We start from the raw sequence: 25,594 nt of genomic DNA on the forward strand, positions 1-25,594 counted from the left end.
TCACGGTATCATGGCAACATGTCCAACGCGCCGAAGTGTTCTTAGCCATCTGCAATGGGTATTGCAAAGGCTTCGACGAATATTAAATTTGATTGGAGTTAAATATGAAGGAATTGAACGTAGTAACCAGGGCAACAATATTTATTTAATATCATGACACATGTTTATCATTTTTTTTATTAAAAACAATAAGTAGAAGTAGGGAACATGATAAAAATTCTTTGATATATTTTATATAACTATTTTTTGTAAACCTCACTATGGAGCCAACAGAAACTAGTAGATCAGAAACTGCGGAGGCTAGCAGGCACCCGCAGGAAGAGCTATATATGCGGTTGGGACCGCAAAAGAAGGGCAAGGATTCAAAAAGAAGAAAAAAGAAATCTAAAAGTAAAATGCAATCATGTGGCAGTTGCCCTGGATATATGTTTTCCAATGCTGGTGACGATGATTTTTCCGATTCTGAGTCAACTGAAATTGAATCTTCTACTGATGAAGAAGAGCGGTGGAAAGATGTAGCTCGCACGAGTGAAATTCCCGTCGATTATTACAACATACAAAAATTGGTTAAATATATTAAAGCTGGCAATCAGACTGCAACCATAGTCTCACTTTGCTGCCTGAAGGATTACAATCTTAAGGTACAAATTAATCAGTTTGCAATACAAGATATGGGAGGTCTTGAAGTTTTGGTAAACATTCTTGAATCGAATGATAGTAAGTGCCGCCTGGGCGCGTTATCTGTTTTGGCCGATATATCTCTCAATATCGATATACGTAAAACAATCGTCGATTTGGATGGTGTTCCATTATTAGTAGATATATTAAGTACATCACATAAAGACCTTAAAACAATGGCAGCTGAAACTATAGCAAATATAGCTAAAGTAAGATTAGCTAGAAAATATATTCGAACATGTGGCGGAATACCTAAATTGGTTGATCTCCTTGATGTCAGATTACAGTGAGCCAATACTGAATTAGTTAAATAGTTTCAATTACTCTCTAATGTGAAATTTAAAGTATTTTACAGAATCCAAGGGAAAACCTAACGCTCGAAGAACAGGACTTATTGTTTATGGCTAGAGCAGGTGCACGTGCTTTATGGTCGTTATCAGATTCTCGACATAACAAAGAACAAATGCGAAGAAGCGGTATTGTACCTCTAATGGCTCGTTTATTAAAATCTGTACATATTGATATTGTTATACCAATAATGGGCACTATACAGAAATGTGCCTCACAGGTAATGTGTCAATTAATTTTTGAAAATTCCTCAATTATCTCATATACATCATTTGGTAGCCAAAATTTCAATTAGCCATTACATCTGAAAACATGGTGTCTGATATAATTAAGCACTTAAACACTCAAAACTTAGATCTGAAAATGGAAGGTAGCACTGCGATTTTTAAATGTGCCTTTGATCCAACTACTCGTCAGCTAGTACATGAATCAAATGGAATTGAACCACTGGTAGGCATCATCAAAGATAAAACCTTACGAGATTATAGAGCACTGATGGTTGGAACAACAGGCGCGCTGTGGATGTGTGCCGCTTCCGAAAACAATGTTAAGAGATTAGACAGTTTGCGTGCAATGCCACACTTAGTAAATCTTCTAACGCATGACGATGACGAGGTGTTAACAAATACTGTAGGCTGTATCAGTGAAGTTCTTCGATATCCTGTTAACCGTGATGGCTTTAGAGCTATTGGTGGTATACCTCCACTTATAACTTTGTTGAACTCTTCGTGTCCGCCTTTATTAGAAAATCTGTCTAAAGCTGTCAAAGAAATAGCGGATGATCCCGACAGCATGCGCGTTCTTGAAAAATATGACGCAGTTCGTCTTGTCTGGTCTCTTTTGAAAAACCCTAATCCTCGTGTACAAACTTACGCTGCTTACGCTATATGTCCTTGCGTAAAAAATGCACTCGAACCTGGTGAGATGGTGCGTAGTTTGGTTGGTGCAATGGAGTTATTGGTCATACTACTTAAAAGTGAGCATGTAACTGTCTTATCTGCTGTTTGCGCTGCTATTGCTACAATCGCAAAAGACACTGTTAATTTATCAATTTTAACTGATCTCAAAGTTATCTACAAATTATCGAAATTAGGTGAATTGATTAAAATCACATTTTTGTGTTCGAGCATTAAATACTTATTTCACTTCCAGTTCATACTGAGGATGATCTTTTGCGGGAGAATCTAGCCGACGCTGTTGCTAGCTGTGCTGCCTTTGACCATAATACAGAGCTATTAGGACGGTTACACACTGTAACACCAATCGTAACATATCTAACAAGCGATAGCCCAGCTGTGCATAGGACGACTGCAATGGCTTTGGAACAACTTTCGAAAGATCCACAAAACTGCATTACTATGCACCAAGTAAGAACATATTGGATAACATTGACAGGTCTTTTTTTTCCATTCTATATTTTTTTTTTGTAGAGCGGAGTTGTGCCATTCTTGTTAGAGTGTATTAGTTCAAATAATAAGGACCTTCAGTTAGCTGCTGCTGGTTGTTTGAAGAACATAAGAGAATTGGCGCTTCGTACTGAGGAATACTTTTTGAAGCTCGATGAAGACAAGTGAATTTTCGTTGCGCGTTGTTCATATTGGATAATATGTGGACAATTTGAAATTAAGTTAATAAAAATTTACGTTCTCTAATTTAAATTAAGGTGCAAACATGCATATTAAGATTTCTCTGATTTATTGGGTAAAATGTTAATAAAACAAAAGTTAAAACCCGGCAAGATACAAAATTTATGCGTACACCATTATCTGTTCTTTACGATAGAATGCAGTACATTAGCTTGTATTAGTAACTGGCATTGCTACCGCGAGTCGAGATACTCATACGTCTCTCCACACGATTTGTGTGTGGCAATAAGCAGCCGGGAGGCGGGTAACGCCAACGGCGCGGGCGGGACAATAATGTACCATCTGTAGACGCCCGACTACGAAAGGGTGATGCAACTATATCATTGCACAAGTTATTAGATCCGATGGCGTCATTCGATTCTGTGTGATCTCTTTCATCCAAACACGCGTTACCTAAATTAAATAGGTCATTTCGTATAAAATCAGTTTTATAAAAAAATGTAAGCATACTTATAACAAAGAAGGAGCGTCGAGCTTCAGCTCCTAGTGAAGCCGCATCATAATATGAACAACAGGCATCTGGACTTAAAGTAAAATCCGTAGAGTTTTGTACATCACTTGTTGAACGCTTCAGCTTCGGAAATTTACTAAAAACGCGCCAAAACCGAAATACATCACGAAACACCGATTGTACCTTAAATAGTAAAATGCTGAGAAGTTATATATTTTAAAATTTATTTAAGGATTGCAATTTTAAACGAAAAATTCTCTTTAACATACCTGATCCACACTTTCTCTAACCGAAATCTCATGAAAACATGCGCATGTGAGTTCACGAAATCTGCGCTGACCTTCCTCCAATGTAACCATGCGATCTGCACCATTTTGATCATTTTTGTTGCCCACTAAAATAACAGGTACGTCTGACAGTGTGTCCTATTTTTAAAATAAACATAGTAAATGTACTTTTACAATAAGAAAAAAATTAGTGCGGTCCTCAATATATTTCAAAAAATTTCTGTACAAATATTTTATGCAAACTATTCTGTATTGAGGAATTGATTTATGTATTTAGGAAAAATTTTCTTTACCACAGCAAGATAGGAATGGACATGTCAAGGTTTCAATGTCAGTCTTTATCGGAGGTAAAGCATCTCTTAACACTCTCCTTTAGATTCTCAATTCAGACGAATAGATGGTTAAAGCAAAGAATCTATAGTACTATAGATTCTTTGGTTAAAGTAAATAGATCACAACAAGAATAACGAACTTAAGTACTCTTTATACATACTAGTATACTTAGTATATCTAATATATTATTTGCTTTGTTAATGAACATAAGGTAGCTTGTGGTGGGAAATAAACATATATGGGGAGTAAAACTAAAGGCAAATCGATTAAGTCCATTAGGAATTCAAAATTTTTTTTTTGTGTTCTAAATTATTTATAAATATTTATTACATCATAAGAGATGATGAAATTTAATTTATTTATTTTAAAACTAATCAGTTTATCATAGTTATTTGATTCCTTAAACAGAACTATAACATTCGACCGACATATATGAATACCAACTACTTAAGATTGTAGACTTAATATAAGCTTAGGCATGTAAATTCTACTTCGAAGTACTGTTGGCTCGAAGTTAAGTCATACATACGTTTATTGATATATGTTTTACGCTTACCAACTGTTATTGCCTTACCTTACTGTTCGAACCCAATTTACGTCGTCTTTTGTTGTAGTTTATTAAAAACTTAAGACGATTGCATTCATCGAAACTGCACTTGTCTGTTACGGAATAGATGAGAATAAAGGCATCAGCCCAACGTATATTTGATTCCAAGGCTATACAGTCTATATCGATCTGCACATATAAATAACTGTAATTAGATGAAATTCAATTAGCTTTTTGTGTCTTACACTAGGCTGTCCTGCTGCGTCTAAAATATCGAATTGTACCAGTTCATTGTCCAACATGGTATTATATGTATACATTTTCTCAGTGTTGTCATATTCTCCAATAAATCGACGTGTAATAAAACGCACCACCAATGCTGGAAGAAAATTTTCGATATTTACAAAAATCTAATGGCAATTAGAATTATTATTCTGTAAGCGTTAAATTACCGGTTTTTCCAACACCACTCTGACCCAGTACCATTACTTTCAAGGATTTTTGTTTTGAATGTAAACCGAGTTTCGATAACGACGATTTCGGTGACGTCGTGGTCATTTTAATTTAGTTTAAGCAGTTCTGTATGTCAAACAGGTTTTTATATTCGTCCAATGATGTTTGGATAACAATACTGAAGTTGATCCATAGGAAAGTCGTAACATGGAAAAATCGAACATTTGCTTTCCGGTAGTAGAGAGTCCTTTTCTGCAAGAATTTTCAAACAAAAACCAATCTTACTAAGGCCAGTATTAAAAATTAAAAAAAAACAAATTTAAATTTAGTTATATATAAGAAAATAGAAAAAGAACTAATATAAAAAAATAAAAAATTGTTCAGTGTAGTATACGACGTATGTTGAATAATGATAATAGTAGAATGGTAGAGAATAGTAAAATAAGATCTTTATATATTTTATGAATGTATATATTCGTATGCCTTCGAATATATACAGGCTCTTCAGTACATTGGTTTAAGACCGTCGTTGTACCAGAAACCGCTATATATATTTTTGTATATTACCATCGTTGTGCTAAATTATATTCTATTATAAATAATGCTTATAATGTTATTATTATATAATGCTTCTATAATATTTAAATCTGAACTTTAAGGTGACCTGTTCAAAGTGGTGACACCAACATCCTTCAAAAAATTAGTTATTTGGCTTTGTGGTATAGAGCATTATCCTGTAAGTAAGTACTCACTTATTTTTCTAAGCATCGCACTGGGCGTTCGTCAATTCTGTCAGATAGAGAAAGACGCAGTATAATTAACCAGGCGAAAGTAAATCCAAAAGTAACAGCCTACAAACTATTTGAAGATATTGCCGAAAAATTTGGAAAAACATTTGTCCTATGCAGAAAATTTTGAACAAAAGCAAGTATTATACCAGGGATGCAAGAAAGAAGCCACTCCCTTGCATTAAGCTTTGCAAGCGAGCATGTAAATGAACCTATAGAAATCTGGAAAAGAGTTATTTTCTCCTTGTGTGGATAAAATCATGTACAGCCTATGACAAACAAAACTTAGTTTCAATGGTTTGGGGGTGTGTAGCAAGTAATGGTGCTGGCAAATTTGAATTTATACAAGATACAATGGATAAATATGGGTATCTAAATATATTAAAAACAAATTGCAAAGAAAATGACAGAATGTTAGGGCTTGAGGCAATCCTTTTGTTTTAGTAGGACAATGACCCTAAGCATATAGCAGAGATCACACTAAATTTTTCATATAGAGTCATTGATATAATGTCAAGAAAAAATCTTTGACAAATAATCTTTTGGCCATTGACTTGATTCTTTAGGCTGGTGCCATTTGCAAAGTCAGGGCTGTGGTATGAATCTGAAGAAAGCAAACTTTCAAGCATTTAAAGCAATCTAGTTACTAAGAAGAGAGTCATTGATGTGATGTCAAGAAAAAATCTTTGACAAATAATCTTTTGACCATTGACTTGATGCTTTAGGCTGATGCCATTTCCAAAATCAGGACCGTGGTATGAATCTGAAGAAAGCAAACTTTCAAGCATTTAACGCAATCGGGTTAATAATAAGCAGGTGTACATATGTATGTACATATGTGTAGATATTGTGAACTACCAGAACGATTCTCTCCATTCTGCCTCTCTTAATTAACAAAAATAAACATTTTTTTATTATGTACAGAAAATTATGGAAATTTTGTGAAAACTTCAATATCATTTGATAATTTATGATTGTAGGCACTTGTTTCCCTTCACCTCTATACCCTCGTCCTAAACTAGAAATAATTAAATTGAATAAATTCGTGGGAATCGTGGCATTTGTTCTCTCCAATGCCAGACAATGATGATTCGAAAAAATTTTAGAAGTTGTCTTATCGTTGAAAACAATGTAACAAACAACAACAATAACGAGAACTGAGGTAGTAGCACACACACACACTCACTCCAATTAACTTTTTTATTTTCAATATATTTTTAATTGTTATTTTTTTTTTATAAAATTACGAAATGCAGTCAAAAATTATTTAAAAACTAAACGCTTTCAACATTTCGAATTTTTTTTACTATAGCCAGCAATTTTTTTTATAAACACGCACTTAACGCAGGCCTGTACATACACACACACACATGCATATGTGCACTTAGCATATAAGCAATTGAATAATTATGAAAAAAGTAGTTTATTTGCATGTTGACGCACTCACCACACACTCCACACATTCCACATATCGCACACACACTCACACACCCACGCAACTCACAAATTTCGTTTTTGTTGAAGATTCGAGTGGCACATAAATGTTCCTGTAATGCGTTTCCAATATATGTATGTATATGTTTTGTTATTGTTTTGCTCAAAGTTTATTTTTTGTTTTTTTGTTAATTATTTTTTGAACTGTTTGCGGCACTTTTGTTCGCAACTCGTGTTGATGTTCGATTAACGGTAAATTGTTAACGACTTCCATATTTATATGAAAAAGTACAAAAACAAAATAGAAAAAAAACTAAGGTAGCACACTCAGATATGAAACAATTGTAGACATTCCCCAAAAACAAATTGCGGTACATCAGCATCGTCGATCAGTAACGATGATAATAATGATAATGATAATCACAATGACAATTACAATCCAAAATTGGATGTTAGATCAATGAAGTTCAACTCACATTTTAATCAAATAAAACTGTACAGACTCTACAGGAGTAAAGAAATTAAAGCGTTTGGTAGGAGTGGTCGGTCTTGCGAAGCATAAAAAACTTCATAACTAATCGTGTTCACTGTTAATGCTTAATGTTTCTTTTGTAGCGCTTCAACTATTCGTCATCGCCGTCCAAAAATAGCACATATTTTTCTATTATTCTACTTGAATGAACGACAAAGCGCAATTGACTGTCTTCTCCTTACCTTGTAGAGTTGTTTACATGACTACAGAGTGTTCTTACCTATTCCAGCTGTTAATGGCGCCAATTACAACACATCAACGTATGTCAAATGTTATCCGATTTAATGAGAATGTGCATAATTTAGCCAGGAAAATCGGAAAATCGGAAAATCGGAAAATTTTTTAATAGTGTGTATGTCTCCTAATGCCAGGCCAAGTAGATAGAATGAGAAAAAGTTTTATAATTGAAACTGTAAATAAGGTGGACGGACGTCATATATTATTTTAATCATTACATTTCTCCTTTATCATTGACTCCTTTAAAATTATGTACATATGTATGTGTATTGATTCCATTAAATTACATATCAAATTCGTTAATAAAAATAGAGCAGAAAAAAAATGTTCGTTTTCTATTTTTTTGTGGGTTACCACATGTACACGAGTGACCATATTCCACTGATAAATACTTAATTGTAGAGTGAGAGTCTCATAAAGGCCTACTTTTGTATGGTAGATATAGTTTGTCGCTTTTTCTACGTAAGACGAACTTAAGGTTAGGTTAGGTTCCTTGCGGACTAAACCCTACTTGAGCACAAATAATGGTCCGTTGTGATACCACGCAATACAATTGTGAGACGTGAGACAAGCTTTAGGTTGGGTTAGGTTCCTTATGTATCCTTGTGCACCAAACCCTATTTGAGCACAAATAATGGACAGTTGTGATACCACGCATTACTATTGTTCATATGCAAACCAAAAAAACGTCGAAAAGCGACGTTTGACTGCAGTGATCAGTACACAAACAACGCTTAATGGCACGACTTCCTCCCCGTTCAAGTGAAAGTGAAGCAACGCGATAAGTCTATAAACTTGGTCAAGTCTCAAATTTTGCACGACTATAGCTCTCTTAAGTCGGTGAGAAAAGGGACCTCTAACATTTTGTATCTCTTACTATCCAATGATAGACACTGACATATCTTTTCGTATCTACGATCTGCCTTCTTTTCCTAATCAAAATCCGATATATACAGAAAGAACAGAGAGCCGACTCTTAAGTTAAGGGATTTTCTTTATAATTCAACAGTGAATTGGTTTGGATAGGTAGATAGAAAGAATTATCTTTTGGCGCTATTGTGTTGTACGTCTTTTTACTAGATGCATCTCAGGGTCTCGATTATTATAATTTATAATTATAATTTCTAAAAAATTGCTACCCAAAGTCGATAACATTTTCAGAAACTTTGGAAGATAACATAGTAAGCACCTTACAGTTTCTTTCATATACATATGTATGTACATATGCAGACCATTATCTACCAGCTGTTCTATTCGGAAGTATAAACATTTTATAAGTTCCGAAGCAGAGCAAATTTGATGTATTTTTTTTTCTATTTTCGTTCTATTAATGTATTTCTTTTTTGTACGTTATTTGTTGTTATACTTTCAAGTTTTCAAAACACTGAAAATAAATATTAGAAATAAACAGAATTTCAGTCTTCTTTGTTGCATCGGCAAAAAAACATTCTGTCGTGTTTTCTAAGAATTTTCGGTGCTGAACAAAGAACGGTGCTCGGCATTATAAACTTAGAACATAAACGGAACTACAGATCTTCTGCGTCATCACAAGTAAATATTTAGTAAATTCGATTTCTAAACATACTTCATCTATTTTACATATAAAAATCTCAAAACAAGCGCCAGAGACGTCCAATAAGCTTACATACCCATAAATAAGGTCACTAACATCCCACACGCACACTTCAACATATCTCCACACTAACACGACCAACTTTTGCATTAATTCAAAACAATAAAAAAATAAAAAAGTTATTTTTTTTGTAAAAAAAAGTAAATAAAAAAGTTTTCATAATTTTTTGATCCAAATAAATATAATTATTTAATTATAATTAATTATAAATTATTTAGACCAGAGGGTATTATTATCATTTTTTAAGAACTGTATTATTCCCAAAATTGTGGAGTTTAAAAGATAAGGAATAGAACCAGGAAGGTGTAATTCCTTCATCTTATAACAAAGATTTCGGAACTCGTGATAATTCATTTGAGATCGCAACTCCCCTCTTCCCATTACCCTTTCTGTGGCTAAAACTAGTGTAAAGAATTTAGACAGTTTTTTGTGATCTACTGTCTTGATTATCAACTAAATTCTGCAGTGTGTTCATCGACGAATTAAATCAAGAAAATGATAATGAAGATATCCGAATTCACGATAAGGCAAGGAGACTACAACTCGTTAGTACAGTTGTAAGTTATCTTTTCTATTCTTATATGGAAAGCACTGCAAAGATGTCATACACTTTTTTGTGATCTTCTGTCTTTATGTTATTCTAACAAATCTACAATCACTGTATTATAATACCTATGTATGTGGAGACGGAAATATGAAACACCTTCAAATGTAATAAATTTCTTCATGAGTCATTGGGTCAATTTTAATAGTATTTTACTTATCGAAACTAAATTATTCATCATGTTGCTTCGTTATTATATTCTCAATGTTGGAAAGAAACGCTGGAGAGTATATAAACCATATACAATATTCTTAATTAGAATAAAAAAATATGAATAAGAATAACAGAATAGAATAATATAAATATATATTGTGATGATGTGCCGATTGTTTGTGTACTCCAGTTCGTAGCTTTGGATCACATTACAATGTTGTACACAAAGTCTAATAGAATATAGCATCCCAAGCACTTCAGCAACCTGATCAAGCCCATTATTAACCTTAACGTTGGTTATCCTTCGCAAAATCATATTATAATTTATTTTTTTGCGCCAATTGGACTTTATTCCTTTTTATTACTGTTTGAATTTTAGGTTATTTTTATAGCTTTTCCCTCACATAATATTATCATTAAGGATATATATCATATTCTCTTTTATTGAATCAATAATTTCACAGAGCACTCATTGTTCGAGGTTTTTATTGACAAGTTCTTTTTATTCCATCTAATTAAGGTCTAGTGTACGTTTCTAGACATGACTTACATGACTTCTAGACTTACCTCTATATTAGACATGACACAACGAAGTTACGATTAAAATTGGTTGTTACACATGTTATATATATATATATACCCATGCAAGCACTATTTGCAAGCGGTTTATTACTGGGTTTATTCAACAATATTTTCTAAATTAATGTTCACACGAAATATGGTAATTGAAGATTATCAATTGTTTTTAATTTGTAACTGTGAATAGTAATATTTTATATACGTTTGTGCCTTTATTTGTATTTTTATGACTATATCATTATTTGCCTAACCATAAAAACCGGACAACCGTTTGAATATTGTCTCAATTCCTGCTTCTACAGCCCCACATCTTTTTCTTCTTAGTACAAACTGCTTGGTATTTATGGGAACCATGTAACAGATCTTAAATTAATTATTATAATTATACATATTTTTTATAGTTCGACGTCTAGAAATTTTATTTTTGTTATGTAAGGCCTACTCTACAATAAAAAAATTGTCTATATTCGGAATTTCCACGACACTGTATTCTTGTTTTCTTTTAATTGAATATTGTTCTTATTTGTACTTCTTCAAATTAGATTTTCAAGAAAACAGATCCATACTTTAAATATTGTTTCTATTTGATGGTTACATGCGTCTTTGTGCTTATCTTTTAAATTGTATAGGTATACCAAGAACTTATAAAAAAGTATTTTTAAGCTCCATGTCCATCTGCTTTTAACTGTATACAAAGCTATACAACTTGAGTTTTAACTCTATTTGTGTGTCTACGATCCCACATCTTTCTCTTCTTAGTTGTGAATATAAACAGCTTTATGTGTTTATGGTAAGTATAGGAAAGATCTGCACAATTTGAATATTATAGTTGTTTATATATTTATAGCTTAATTTTTTTGTCTTGTTCACCATGGTGTATATCTATGGAACTGTATTCTTCTCTTCCAAACCATGAAGCAAGGCCACATATTGTATCTATAGTCCTACAACCTTATCTTCGATACTTCTGGAAACCACAGGAGAGATCATAATTTTGTTAATTGAATATTGCATTTCTTTGTATTTAATAGCTAACCTGTTATTTTCTGATCCTTAACTTTATCCTTAATGGAATTTTTTAACCTGAATATCGACTATATTTCTGCTTCCATTCAGTATGATATAGTGATCTTTTTCTATGTTTATAAGCCAATATGGAGAAATATATAGAAAAACTTTCGTACTAACGGCGTGATCATCGCATGATGATGAACTGTGATGTTGGCTCGATAATTTGGACGCACTTCATCAAATTATTCATCAAATTTTACTTTTTTGTTTAAATATTTTTGGTTTTATTTTCTTATTGAATCGATTTTAATATTTGATCAGTTGTACATATTTAATTGATGAAAACATTCTAATCTCTTTGATTTTTGTGAATTTTTGTCTGAGAAAGTGAAATCATGTTTGTTTCAATTTTAAAAATAAAATGATCGGAAAATATTTTGCCGCCGAGTGGCGAAAATAGGCGTGCAACCTGCCCGAGTTCCACGCGTTCGCCTCGTGATGAGTTGTGGATTTTATTTGTTTATTAACTTTTGCTTTCTTTCTTCTCAAGAGAAAGAAATTACATTGCTTGTCAATTTTGGTCGTCGCAATAATTTTGAATGAAAAATGAGTCCAATATGTGTCAAAGGCAAAGGAACCAACACATTTCAAGGGTGATGTATGTATTGCGAAAATTTTTTTTTGTCAACTTTTTAACAGACGAAAATTGGAAGACCAATAATCGGTTTACGAATTATAGATATAGATGGATTGTCAAATAATATTGAACTTTTATTTAAAACGATATTTTCATATATAAATTTACATAGCTATTTCGAAGTTCTGATATTTTAGTACATAAGTTCTTATTTGACTCGACACATCTAATTACAATTCGAATTTTATTTTTGAAGACAAAGCTACTGCACATATGAATTTGAAAACATTAACTGCAGTTTACTGCAGTTATATTTTATGAGCGCTACCAGTAATATTCAATCCATTTGAACCATTTGCAGTTCTTTTCTCCATGTTTTCAAAAAAATTTCCCTTGCACAACCTTCATACGCTTGAGACAGTTCCAATTATTCAGCGTTTCCAATCTAAAACATTGCGGATGATCACAACTGCACCTTGGTATATAACGAATGAACAGCTGCATAAACAACTACATGTTTGGACAATCAAGGAAGAAATAGCCAGTATTTTAAAGAATTACGCTCATCGCATATATATGCACCCAAACCCGCTGGTGACACACCTGATGTCCCCTTCCAACACTTTTATAAGGCTGAGAAGGAAAACATCTAGAGATATTTTAGATATGTATATGTAAATCACACTGTTACTTTAAATATATAGGGATATATCACTGGGCATAGTCCATACGTGTCTTTCATTTTTTTAGATCGTAATAATTATTATTACGATTTATAATTATACTTATTACTTATTGTCATTCATACCTGACAGATTGTAATAAAATAAATGGATCTCAAAAAAAAAAAAAAATCATATTCTTGGATAAGAAGTGCAGTTATCCTTTCATATATTTTAGTGTATGTATGGTGTATGTACAATATAAAAGTTCAGCAGCAATTTAGATATTTGATGCTGCGCCAAGTCGATGTCTGCTCTGTGAATTCCGTTTGAGGACTTATATGTAGGAGTTTAACTTTGTGTCACAGACTCACTGTCATTTGGACCTTTCAACCATATCTTTGACTGGTTTACCATTATACATAATCTTACTTTTATAATTAATATACAGTCCACCATATTTTTAAAACTTATCTAAGACACTTAATTATGTAGTCTAAGGAGGTAGAGAAATTTCACGTTGGGAATATATATGCAAAATTGCATTTCGTAGCTGTTACTTTATATACTTGCTAAAATATTATCAACTTCTATTAGTAACGTAAAGCAGATTTTGATTTCTTTAACTAGGCGTTGTTAACTTAAAAGAATTTTATTATAAATTAATATTTACTTTCTTGATTTAAAATTAAATTTAACAATAGACCCAAAAGTGGACCTATATATTTGAATATAAGGTCGACTAGGACCTTACTTCACCTTTCCTTACCTTTCATCTTTACGGGATTGTGGCCCAACTTATGTATGTTGACATTCGCAAATACATATCTGCTGAATATAATTATTTGAAATAGCTCCACTAGGAGCTGACAGATTTACTGGCTTTCACCTTTATGGAATTATGTTTCAATTTATGTGTGTTGTTATGTGGCAGGTATGTTTGCTCCTATGTTTTTTTAAAATGCACCTTCACTAGGAACTGTAACCTTTACGGGATTGTGGCTTAACTTACCCGTGTTGATGTGAGCCAAGTGTTTTTCGTTTTTTTTTTTTTAAATTTATATGAAAAGCGGGCCTTTCGTTCTATATACCCGTACATAGGTATACAAGGTTTATCTATTTTTGAAAAAATAAATACATGTACATATATTACTATTTGTTCGATACGTATACATATATAGCATTTAACGGTCAGTGCTACGAATGATTTGCACTCGTTGGTATTTACGTACATACATACAAACACATGCACTTTCTCGCCTGTGAAGAGAAAGCTTGCCTAGGTACGCATGCAAGCTGCGTATATTGCATTGAAATGTGATTTCTTTGTTCGGACTTCCGATTCCTATTGATTCGGGAATTTTCATTTGTCAACGTAGTAAAATAATTCCGGTTCGCTGCTATATAAAAACAAGTATCGCAATGGCTCAGTTCCAAAAGCGTTGAAGATTGTCAGAAGGTTCGACACGCGTCTTAGCAGCTCGATCGTTTGTTTAGTTGTAAATTAAAAACAATAATTAAATATATTAATTATAATAATTTAAGAACAATAACAAGTCGAGCAATTGAACAAGTGACGGTACGTAAAATGTGTTTCTACGAATTTGAGATGAGAGTGGATCATAAAAAAGAGTTAACCTTGCTTCCAAGGCTCAAAAATTTATAGATTCAAACGGGAAATAAACAAAATTCCATTGTTATTTCTGTAGATATGTACATTGTTTTTATTAGTTATTTTGTTATTATTTTTGGAAAATTTTTTAATTAAATTTAATTAAGACAATAAAGTGTAGAATGTGCGTGACGTGATGAGCATTGCAAACTCAATTGATAAGAACGACACTCAGCTATATTCCAAATCTAAGGGAATACATGTTGAGGGCCGTGTGTATGTGTGTATGTGAGTGCATGTTGTTTTCATTGATGTTATAAATATGTACATACATATATAAACTATGTATAATCTATTAAATATGCCTCATCCTATATGGATTGTTACGCCGTGCAAGCACATGCTTGCAAAAGAATCGCTTATCATACCTGAAAACTAGTGATGGATAACTCTGTGATAAGCAAACTCTTAGTAATTCTTTTTTTACATTTTCTTTAATCCCGATTTAAAAAATTTCGGTAATAATATGTGAACTAAAATTTTTGCAAACGTTTAGACTTCGTATTGAATTGATAATGAGTATTGAATATTCTGTTCAAGATATTTAAGTGTAAAGTCTTATCAGTTTATTTATTTAATATGAAATCTACTATTTGTAGTGCTACACTCAAAACCCTCGGTGTTTTAAAACATTTATTTTCTTTCTTAAACATATACAAAGCATTATATTACAAAATAATACTAAATACGACATCGCCCACAACAATCGCCCTAAGATAGTTCAAAATTTTTTATTTGGACAGGCGCCAATAAAGTTGCCTAGACTTGTGAGATCACTAATTGTTTCAATTAGTTATAAACTAGGTTCGTTTTTTCTATTAATCAGGCAAGGAAAAGTCTAGTTCTAAATAAATTTTCACTATCAGGCTTACCTGTTTATTATACAGTAAATATATAAAGATAAACAAACTGTCAAGTTTTGTTCTGAACCAGGTTAAGATTACTAATCTGGCAGCTTCTATTTCCGTTTAATATTAAAAAATCCTAAACTGGAAATATTCGAAGATATTCATTCAAAGGACCGAACGTCTTTTGTCAGTTAAGCTCAGCTGTATCACAAATTAACTGCAATGATCCCGATACTCTGGTATAATGGAACATTCACCCTGTTGATTTTTATTCTATAGATGATATAATAATATGTATCTATATATAACGTCGTAAATGTAGGATGTTTTGCATAAAAATTAATATAAAACTAGTACTTATACATTTAACTACAAAAACGGATAAATAAATTCACATGTAATAGAATAAAAATTTTTAATGATCTAAGCTGTATGATACCCTGTATTTAGATTTAGATTGAAAATAAAAATATGTTTGTTTTTTATGCCTTTAATCTAATTAGTAATTAATTAGTAATCTAATTAGTAAGAGTTTTCATAGTAAGAGTTGTTTTACTGTAGAAGGTTTTCTATATGGTTAGTTCAGAGAAAATCGAAAATTTGTATATATTGCGAATTTATTATATATTATACATATTTACATATTTAAGACTACTAAACCAAGAAAACAACGATTAGACGTTATAGAAATGATTCCTAAAAACATTTGGAAATTACTGAATTACGACCATTAATCATGTTTATTGGAGAAATACTGTGAAAGTCGCTTCGCTTACTAGTTATTACGTATAGTTCTTAAGTTAATTATTAAGAAGTGGTCTCCTTAAGAGAACAAAGAGATCTTTACAAAAAAGAAGTCGTCATTGAAGTTTATGCATTTATCCTAGATAAAAGATTTTCAAAAGTCTACAGAAATAAGAATTGTTCATATTAAAAACTAGAAAATTGTGACATAAAGCAGAATAAAATATATAAAAAACCGGAACTATCACATCCTAATCAAAATTTCTCTTTATCGTACTTATACATAAAATATATAAGAATACGCCATTTATTTCTACAATAAAAAAGACCCTCTTTAATAAAAAGAAAGCCATACTTTCTTTCAAAAAAATTTATAATCCCTACATAAATTTGTGTTTAATTATGTGATGTACGTTCATTAGCATTTTGTGCTCTCCCTTTAACTTTTGCTTACGAAGTCTCCAAATAATTTCTCCAATGAGAAGTGATACTTTAATGCTGTAGGGTACTAACACTAATCAACATGACAGACACTATTAAGAGTTGTTCTACTCATGTTTACGGTTCAAGCCATGCAAATGATTCAGTATCAGAGTAGCGTATTTCATTAGGAGTTGATGTGCCGATGTGTGTTAGTTTGTGGATTGTTGTGTGTCTATATATATAAATGGTTATAATATAAAAATTATTAAATAATTTCGGAATTTTTGTGAAAAGCATCTGTTTTCGTATTTAGTACGCGTTTTGCTCAGACTTTATAACTTCATTCCTTGTGAGTGATCTGCGATAGCTAAACGCTAAACGCTTAAATCTAAACTTGTACACTAAGAAGGATCAAGTGATTTTGAAAGTGAAGGAAGAATCGAATGTTTTTCACTTTTATTAAAAATTATAGAAAAATAAATAAACATTGATATTATCATTAGCATTAACATTTAGATTAAAAGTTGTAATAAAATCAGTTTTATAACGCATTAATTTTTGTGAATTCTCTGCAGTGGAACTAAAAAAAGGACAAGGAATATTTTTACTACTATTTTTGCTAGTACTTGGCAAAAATTCAATTGCGTCTCAATTGGACGAAAACCATTCTGATTTGTTGAAACAGACCACCGAGGAGTACAAAATGCCTGAGAAGCGATTGGTACCAGCAATTTCATCTTTGGAAGAATTCGAAACGAATTTGCCTGGGTAAGTTACTTATTACTTAATGTGACAGCCACTTCCCCCACCTTCGGTTTATTTCCGTACTCGAACTGACCTTGACTGCGTACTTCATGCGCCACATATAATCAACAATCTAACAATCAACCAAAGCTGTTACACGTGTATGGACGTGTGTGTGCGTTATAATGCGCTAATAAATTGCATTGTGACGAGTGATAAGAGCAATAAGGCTAGGTGAAATGTACTGCAATTGTCTATTAACCCTTTAGTATACAAGAAAATAAAAAATACAATTCGCTCGGGCTTTTGAAAAGTGGTTCATAAAGTGGTCATATGAGGCCAAAGTCCAAATGTGTGGAAGTCAGAAAAAGGTTAATGTCCGTGAAAAGAATTCAATGAACAATATTTTAGTGACTAATACTGCAATTACAATCCTATATAACAGACTTACTTTTCAATTTTTGAATATGCAATCCTTTCCTCCAATTCCTCCAATTATCAAGGTGGTTTCCTTAAAAGATCGATAGTTTAAATATGATAGGAAATTATTCAGTTTGTTTAGATTTTTATATTGTATTGACAACATCCGTTTGAAATTTTTTATACAAAACCCTAAAGAAGTTGATATTTAAAACAATAATGGATTATCATTTGGGCTCTAAAAGATACTCAGATCCTACAGGTTATTCAATACTGTGTTAGTAAGAGATAATATTTTTTACAGGCTTAAAACGAAAGGGTGGTTTGAGTTCTAGAAGTTGCCATATTCTGACACTAGCATTATTAGTTGTAAATAAGACATGTAGATTTCGGGATGGTAAATATTGTTTGAGACCTCGTCCTCGTATGTTAGAAATACAAGTTTTCATAATTAATTTGGTATATGGCAATTTAATATTTAAAAACAAAAATTTGTAATTATATGTTCTTGAGCAGATAATGCAATAACTAGATTAAGATATAAGATATACGGGTACTTTATGGTATTTTATGGTTTCCGTAGGGATTTCTTTTAACTTCTATTTTAATTCTACATTGAATTTTACTAATTGCTCCATTCATTTATGGACAAAGCTTAACGTACATTCTTAGTTTCTATGATTTCAAGATTTAAGAAATAATACAGCGCTATTTCTCACACTTTTTTTAAACTCTTTGTGAACCTTCTTGTCACCAGTCTAGGGCTAGTCTTATTTAGCGTAAAGCATGAGTTTCTATTAGAATAAAGTAATTAACAAAGACAAAAAAAAATGCTTACAATATTTACATATAGAATTGATTACTAAGGTCAAGTTAGAATGATATCATTAAGAAATTAGGATTCACTTAATATAAATGTCTCATTTTGTTATAATTGTAAGTTACGAATGTATCTATGAATTGAGAAACTATTTTAAGGTTTTAGCAAAGCACAAAAAGGTTCCACTTATAGGTGTCACCGCCGATGAAGAAATAGTGTAGTGGTTTACTAGTTCTTCCCATTGCAACTACGATATTGATTATTAGATAGCAAACCTAACCTTCGTAAAACTACAGCAAGATTAAATTCCTTAACTGTAAGACTCATAGGAAAATTCCATTTCCTGAAATTTAAAAAGGTTAGCACTGAATTTCTCTGTCTCTTCCATTTGTCACTGAACTAACTCAAAGAACCAGATTAACAGATAAGACGGTGTAAGCGGTAAAAAATAGTTTTATATATGTTTCAAGTATTGAAGTTCCACAAACTAATATTTTTTAAATTACTTTTCCAACAATATAAATTATATTAGTTAATTACACATTTGGAAGTTCTTCAAAAAGCAAGGGGCGAGTTAAACCATTCCTCTGCCTTTTAGTATGCCGTACCACACTACTTGTCTCTAATGGTAAATAGTAACATGGACTCCTGTACGGAAGATTGTTATCTTTCTTAAAATTAGAAGTTCCAACAATAAATATTTTAATAAAATATTTGCTGGATATCTAAAAAATTATCTGAATCTAATTTTGATTTTGTATTATCGTTATAATACAAATGAGCTTATTATCCAGTACTATTAAATTAAATATAAACAAAACAAAACATAATTAAATAATATTGTTTTTTTTTTCTTATTAATCAGCTACTTAAATCCTGAAAAAAAGCTAGCAATCCTTTTGGACTATGATGGCACTTTGGCTCCGATTGCTAGTAACCCTAATAAAACTGCAATGCCAATAGAATGTGAAATATTGTTGAACAAAATTGCGAGTCATCCTAAAGTATTTCTAGCTGTTATTTCGGGAAGAGGCATTAAAGACGTGCAGGAGAAAGTTGGCATAGCCAATATAACATATGCTGGTAATCATGGCATTGAAATTGAGAACCCAGATGGTACACGGCAAGACTACAAGTTGTCAGGTGAAGTCTTAAATTCCTATCGTCAGCTCGTCAACGAACTAAATCAACAAGTTAGCAAAAATAATGCCTGGGTTGAAGATAAACGTGTGTCACTTACGTACCATTATCGTGACACGCCACCACTTATCAAAGAAGAGCAGAAACAGTTAGCTATTAAAATCATAGAGGCTCATGGGTTTAGAGCGAACCAAGCACACGAAGCAATTGAGGCTAAACCACCAGTGAATTGGAATAAAGGTATATTAAACTAATTCGCAACATCGATCCATATACTAAAATTTTGTTTTTAGGTGAGGCAGCATTATTGATTCTAAAAAATAAATTCGGGAACAATTGGTCTAATCACGCCGGTGTTGTGTTTGCTGGTGATGATAACACAGACGAGGATGCAATGCGAGTAAGAAACCGTTTATTCTGTAAATCTATACAAATGTTTATTTTTCATAATTCCAGGTATTACAAGGCTTAGGAAAGACCTTTAGAATATCTACAGATCCAAATATCGAAACTTTTGCTGATTTTCGTCTTGCTAGACAAGATTTGGTTACAGATCTTTTAAAATGGATTGCAAGTGCTTATCACATATAATAGATGCTAAGATTATAATAAATTCGATATTCTTTACACTTGTAGCTTTATTTATAAGAGATAATCATTGTTCCAAAACTGGTATATATATTTGTGAAAGTATTTTTTGGATATTTGTATAAAAATGCTTTAATACTAAGTTTTATTTTATTTTATAATATTTTTAATTATATATAAATATCATGTATTTGTTAAATTTCTAATAAAAAAAATGTTCGAATCTTGATTTTAGTGAATTAAAAGAGTTATATATATGCATATCCTCTCTAAAGGGATAGATTGTACACTTTTCTTTAAAAAATCTAGAAGGTTTGTCATGATCGAATGTGATCTATATTCGATTGTTAGTGACTTTAGTTTATTAGATATGAAAATTATAAATGGATTACTCTATATACACAGGATGGAATGAAATGGAAAGGATGTTAGAATATATGTAAGAGAATGCGTAGTCACAAAATGATTTTGTGGATTTCACTTTTTTTACTTATACCTATTGCTGTAAGAGATCACTTGTTACTAGTGTAGATCTTTTCTTTGTGACTCCTACAGATCATGATCAACGTTGTTTAAACGACAAAATGCTCAAAACCCTATTGACTCGTTATAAGATGATCTGTTTCCCTAATATGTTTTCACGAGAAACTTTAAAATAGAAAAGGTTATTTAACTAATTGTGCATCTGCTGATGGTGTTCTTTTTAACCCTTAATGAATCCTAAGATTATCCAATAATTTAAGTGTTATATTTATTGTTTGATAATTTCTCTATTAAAAATAAATTAGAAACTCACAATGTTAGGACTAATATCTTTCCAGTCATTATAATAGATTAACATCAGGTTAGAATAGTCAATAATGTGTCGGTCATTTTTTAACAGGGAAAAGACTATGTGAGGAGCGATATGCTAAAATCATTTAACACGTCAGTAACCACTTAGTGTCACTTATAGCTCCGGTTGAACTTTCACCATTTAGAAGTAAAACAATTAGAGCAGTCCTTCTCGGAAACGATGGAATAATCCAGGTCACAGCAACATTACAATTCTCCTCTTTACGATTTTGCATATTTCCAAAGAAAAAACTATAATAATAGATTATACTTGTATTAGTAAAAATTTGGCCCAACTTCATATCCAATTAGATACAACTTTCTTATTCACTTTTACTGTTCATCATTCCATTAAGAATAGTCTGTGTAAAAAGAACGTGCTTAGTATTGACCTTTAGCCATTTGGCATTTGATCCCAAAAATCGACCGTTAAATGACTTTGAAATACTTGGTTTAGTAGGTAATATACAAATCGATTGCTTCAAAAATAATTTAATTTTAGTCTTTAACTGGTAGCATAATGAAATCAGTTACAATCATACTTTTTGCTTTACTCCTGCACAGAACGCAGTTAGGCTTTGCATTAAAAGAAATGTAAGTAGCGCAAAATTAAAACATTTAAATGTTTTGTTTATTGGGAATTTTAAAAATTATTTACCGATTTTAAGGAATCTCATACCGGATTTGGATAAAGTGTCACATTTAGGTTTCCTGCTCTCCGAGATTTTGCTTACAGTACGTCTGCACCGTTGTCTCGCTATCATAACTGATGACAACTATCATACAACGTATAATCAAGACTTCTTTCGAGCGTCATCACTCTACTGGCCATATTTCTATATTAAAGTGGCCGAAAGTGAAGATCTCATGTCACCTAATTATCAAATGTTACAAGTCGTTAAGCTTATGAGATTATACTATTGTGACATCTATTTGGTAACGTTGCTAAATGGGCACCAAGCAAAGCGTTTTTTCCAGTTCATATATAAGCACAAATTCTTCACTGCACAACAGAGCTTTATAGTGTTACACGATGATAGGCTTTTTGTACCAGATATGTACCATATTTGGAGCAGCGCGATTTCAACAGTCTTTATAAAGACAAACAAGAGTGATTGTTGTTCGTAAGTATAACAAAATCTTAGTGAAAATTAAGATGGAACCTTCTAAAAGCTTAGCGTTTCATCTTAATGTCCTCAGATATCCGATATATAATTCAAAATATATTTAGATACTGAGGGCCCAGCTTCTACTCAGAGCACGGGTCGTAATAAAAACAAGAACTACTAAAAAAAGATAATTCAGCACAGCAGTTAAAAAAATTATTTCTGTTGAAAAGGGAACTTAATTTTTATAATAGAGAAATGTGATTTTTTTACTATCTTTCAGTTTCCTGATTTCCACAATTTCCCCTCCAACATATTTGCAAGGATTGACAGTAACCACCGATTTTATCACATGGAATAGAAAAACAAGACTAAAAAATCACCAATTGTTTTGGGACAAGTGCACTAATTTGAATGGTAAGAATGCAAAAAAATATTACCCACCAAAAAAATTATCATGATTTTAGGAAAACTGGTACCCATAATTGTGTCGAAACATTTACCAATGACAATGGCTAATGCGGACAACAGTAATTATATAGGCCTAGAGGTGGAAATAATAAAAACACTCGCAGAAGGGCTTAATTTTACTCCACTGTTTTATGCAAATGAAGATAATGGTAGTAACCGTTGGGGACGAAAATTAATTAATGGCAGTTACAATGGATTACTTGGAGAAATGGTTCTAAATGTCTCTAAAGCATTGCCACATAAGCTTTTTAATTTCGTTTCCGTAGATGAAAAATAAAGCACAGTTTGCTATTGGAGACCTACACATGTACACGTTTTATAATGATATATTGGATTTTAGTTGGCCCTATAATCACGAATGCCTGACTTTTCTTACACCAGAATCATCACAGGATAACTCATGGAAAACACTCATACAACCTTTTAGGTAATAATATATTTCACAATAATTGTTGAACGGCTATCTCCAATTTGAAGTGGCAACGGCAATAGTTCACAGAATTATTGGAATTTTTCTTGAATAATGGAAAATGAATAGTGACTCCATTAAAAAGTGCAGTATAGTTATATTAAAATTTAATTTTGTCAGCACTCAAATATGCTAAAATACGACTGACATATTTTATAATTATAGATCTACCATATAGCCAATATCAACAAGATATGCCTATATATTATGAAAAAAAACTCAATTCCTACGGTAACTGTTAGTTAGTAGTCATCTATTTTGCTCAATCAATAGGGTGAATAAGTCTAAGAAGCTCATATAGTCCTATAGAGGTATATAAATTATATGTGGTAGTAGTAGTTCTTCGTACGCAAATTAAGAGCACCAGACTATTATAAAACATATGTAACCTTGCCTCTACTCAGATATTATTGATCAAATTTAGTCTCAAAAAAGATTGTTAAAAAAACATTTTGTTTACTATTTTGTACCTAGTTTAAAACAGCCTAAAGTTTCACATATTTCAGACCTTCTTCCATGTTTTTTAGATAAGTTATATATGTCATTTCTTTCTCTCAAATTTGGGTTAGTTGATTTGAAAGTCGATTTTGTTTTTTTAAGAATATTAACTTTTATTTCGAGCGTTAATATTTAGTCTTTTCTATACGTATTTTGGTAAATTCGCTTTTGCCTTTACCAGGAGAGTTTCTAATATTGTATAGTTGATTTGAAAATCCTGCAATAAATCCTGTCAAAATTGCAGCGCCATCGGAAAAGTTGAAGATCTTTCATTGTATGTTGAAAGATATTAATATCAATACCAATGTGGTATCCGACCCTATCAAATCGTGTCTCATTTGGTTTGGAGTATTTTAAGAAACTTATACAGCTTTGGTACAATGTGTAATGGACAGATGAGTCTGCATTTCAATTCCAGGGTTCGTATGGTAAGCACTTATTTGGACCCAAATTTGGCAGTCCAAATCGGCTCATATATTTTGGAACACTTTTCCATGCACATATTGTAACTAACATAAGCAGATACTTTTATTCGATTCAGGTTTATTTACATTCAATGGAATATATATTTACTAAATACAGTGCTGAAATGTGGACTGGAGTACTGCTTTCATTGTTACTAGTGGGCTCCATATTTTATGCTATATCCTATATACACTCCCATATGGTTTTAATGCTTACATCGACTCAAGTACTTGAAGTGAGGAAAAAACGCAAAAACTCACTGAAAGCTTTGATGAACTCACACGGCTTACACGATGTCAACTTCCGAAAATATATAAATCATATGCCCCTGATTCAACCACAGCAGAAAGATATATTTGATAATATCGCCGATTGCATTCTCTTCACATCTAGTATGCTAATGTATGTAGCCCTTCCGCGAATGCCCAGAAATTGGCCACTTAGAGTGCTTACGGGTTGGTATTGGCTCTATTGCATTTTGATAACAGCGACTTATAGAGCAAGTTTCACCGCCATTTTAGCTAATCCTCCGCCCCGGTAAGTCTTATAGATGATTAGAAATGTAGTATATATATGTTTTTTAAATTCATTTATATGCAGCATTACTATCGATACACTACAGCAATTAGTTCAGAGCCGCATCACCGTGGCTGTAGGAGAAAAGGAAAATGAGCGTTTTTTCAATGAGGCCTTCGATGAAGAGGCACAAAAAATTGCTACTAAAATGGACGTCATTGATAACATAGATGGATTGGTAATATATTTAACTAAAGATTTCCAAATTGTTTATAGTTTTAAATAAAATTTAGACGCAACGGATTGCTATGGGTGATTATGCTTATTACGATAACGAATATTTTTTAAGGCACATACGTCTTATGGGTGGAGACAGGCAAAATCAAGTGCTTCACATTATGGGTGATTGTATAGTTCATCTTCCGGTCGCAATTGGCATGACGAAAAATTCACCATTCAAACCAAATGTTGATAAATATTTGAAAAGATTCATTGAATCAGGTCTTATAGCTTCACTTTTCATATATATAAGTTTATATTTCAATTCCTTTTTTTAGGACTCACCAACAAGTGGTTGAAGGATATTACAAAAAATTTACCATCAGAAGAAGAAACCCCACAGGAGGCATTTATGGATATGACTAAGTTTATTAGTTCTTTCGGTGCGCTTGGAATCGGTTATTTATTCTCTTTCTGTGCCATTGGTGGTGAGAAACTATATTTTAAATATATCGTAGAAAGACATCCAGCATACGACGTATACAATCCAAGTCTTTACTATAAATTTACTCGCAGATATCATTAACATATATACACGGCTATA

At 32.1% G+C, this 25,594-nt stretch overlaps 4 protein-coding genes and 1 long non-coding RNA gene across 8 annotated transcripts; 3 read left to right on the plus strand and 2 right to left on the minus strand.

Moving 5' to 3' along the window:
• The first annotated feature begins 171 nt into the window (after positions 1-171).
• Positions 172-2,768, plus strand: LOC119689355 (armadillo repeat-containing protein gudu). The gene is made up of 5 exons (XM_038104172.1): positions 172-964; positions 1,024-1,246; positions 1,306-2,119; positions 2,179-2,393; positions 2,457-2,768. The coding sequence occupies exons 1-5, from the start codon at positions 261-263 to the stop codon at positions 2,598-2,600; spliced, it is 2,100 nt and encodes a 699-aa protein (XP_037960100.1). The 5' UTR covers positions 172-260; the 3' UTR covers positions 2,601-2,768.
• Positions 2,705-7,194, minus strand: LOC119689356 (ras-related and estrogen-regulated growth inhibitor). 2 transcript variants are annotated; one of them, XM_038104174.1, is made up of 7 exons: positions 7,036-7,194; positions 4,743-4,995; positions 4,536-4,669; positions 4,318-4,479; positions 3,393-3,548; positions 3,123-3,306; positions 2,705-3,065 (listed from the first exon to the last, which is right to left on the minus strand). In XM_038104174.1, exons 2-7 carry the CDS (start codon positions 4,846-4,848, stop codon positions 2,830-2,832), a joined length of 978 nt encoding a protein of 325 aa, XP_037960102.1. In that variant the 5' UTR covers positions 4,849-4,995; positions 7,036-7,194; the 3' UTR covers positions 2,705-2,829. The 2 variants fall into 2 exon arrangements, with proteins under 2 accessions (XP_037960102.1, XP_037960101.1); XM_038104173.1 differs by having other exon boundaries at positions 2,830-3,065; positions 6,979-7,194.
• Positions 7,195-9,175: 1,981 nt separating this feature from the next.
• Positions 9,176-20,522, plus strand: LOC119689266 (probable trehalose-phosphate phosphatase C). 3 transcript variants are annotated; one of them, XM_038104059.1, is made up of 5 exons: positions 9,176-9,285; positions 17,276-17,468; positions 19,550-20,064; positions 20,118-20,224; positions 20,281-20,522. In XM_038104059.1, coding segments are annotated over exons 1-5 (951 nt in total). In that variant the 5' UTR covers positions 9,176-9,284; the 3' UTR covers positions 20,416-20,522. The 3 variants fall into 3 exon arrangements, with proteins under 3 accessions (XP_037959987.1, XP_037959988.1, XP_037959986.1); XM_038104060.1 differs by lacking the exon at positions 9,176-9,285 and adding an exon at positions 14,446-14,592; XM_038104058.1 differs by lacking the exon at positions 9,176-9,285 and adding an exon at positions 17,035-17,127.
• LOC119689267 lies at positions 11,170-12,391 on the minus strand. The gene is made up of 2 exons (XR_005253391.1): positions 11,740-12,391; positions 11,170-11,670 (listed from the first exon to the last, which is right to left on the minus strand). It is a non-coding gene; the product is annotated as an uncharacterized LOC119689267 (long non-coding RNA).
• Positions 20,523-21,766: 1,244 nt separating the features above from the next.
• Positions 21,767-25,582, plus strand: LOC119687543 (glutamate receptor ionotropic, delta-2). Its single transcript, XM_038101885.1, has 9 exons — positions 21,767-21,840; positions 21,915-22,370; positions 22,636-22,769; positions 22,820-23,034; positions 23,090-23,250; positions 24,373-24,792; positions 24,856-25,009; positions 25,065-25,272; positions 25,329-25,582. The coding sequence occupies exons 1-9, from the start codon at positions 21,767-21,769 to the stop codon at positions 25,574-25,576; spliced, it is 2,070 nt and encodes a 689-aa protein (XP_037957813.1). The 3' UTR covers positions 25,577-25,582.
• Positions 25,583-25,594: the final 12 nt, after the last annotated feature.

This window comes from Teleopsis dalmanni, chromosome X (genome assembly GCF_002237135.1).
Source record: "Teleopsis dalmanni isolate 2A chromosome X, ASM223713v2, whole genome shotgun sequence".
NCBI lineage: Eukaryota > Metazoa > Arthropoda > Insecta > Diptera > Diopsidae > Teleopsis > Teleopsis dalmanni.

Excerpts from the sequence above, each read along its gene's own strand:
- LOC119689355 (XM_038104172.1), top strand. The coding sequence starts at position 261 with ATGGAGCCAACAGAAACTAGTAGATCAGAAACTGCGGAGGCTAGCAGG. Across the intron at positions 1,247-1,305 it reads TACAGAAATGTGCCTCACAG|CCAAAATTTCAATTAGCCAT; the intron begins GTAATGTGTCAA and ends ATCATTTGGTAG. Across the intron at positions 2,394-2,456 it reads ACTGCATTACTATGCACCAA|AGCGGAGTTGTGCCATTCTT; the intron begins GTAAGAACATAT and ends TTTTTTTTGTAG.
- LOC119689356 (XM_038104174.1), bottom strand. The coding sequence starts at position 4,848 with ATGACCACGACGTCACCGAAATCGTCGTTATCGAAACTCGGTTTACAT. Across the intron at positions 3,549-4,317 it reads AATTGGGTTCGAACAGTAAG|GACACACTGTCAGACGTACC; the intron begins GTAAGGCAATAA and ends TTTTAAAAATAG. Across the intron at positions 3,307-3,392 it reads TTAGAGAAAGTGTGGATCAG|GTACAATCGGTGTTTCGTGA; the intron begins GTATGTTAAAGA and ends TTACTATTTAAG.
- LOC119689266 (XM_038104059.1), top strand. Across the intron at positions 20,065-20,117 it reads ACCAGTGAATTGGAATAAAG|GTGAGGCAGCATTATTGATT; the intron begins GTATATTAAACT and ends TTTTGTTTTTAG. Across the intron at positions 20,225-20,280 it reads CAGACGAGGATGCAATGCGA|GTATTACAAGGCTTAGGAAA; the intron begins GTAAGAAACCGT and ends TCATAATTCCAG.
- LOC119687543 (XM_038101885.1), top strand. The coding sequence starts at position 21,767 with ATGAAATCAGTTACAATCATACTTTTTGCTTTACTCCTGCACAGAACG. Across the intron at positions 22,371-22,635 it reads AACAAGAGTGATTGTTGTTC|TTTCCTGATTTCCACAATTT; the intron begins GTAAGTATAACA and ends ACTATCTTTCAG. Across the intron at positions 24,793-24,855 it reads TTAGCTAATCCTCCGCCCCG|CATTACTATCGATACACTAC; the intron begins GTAAGTCTTATA and ends ATTTATATGCAG.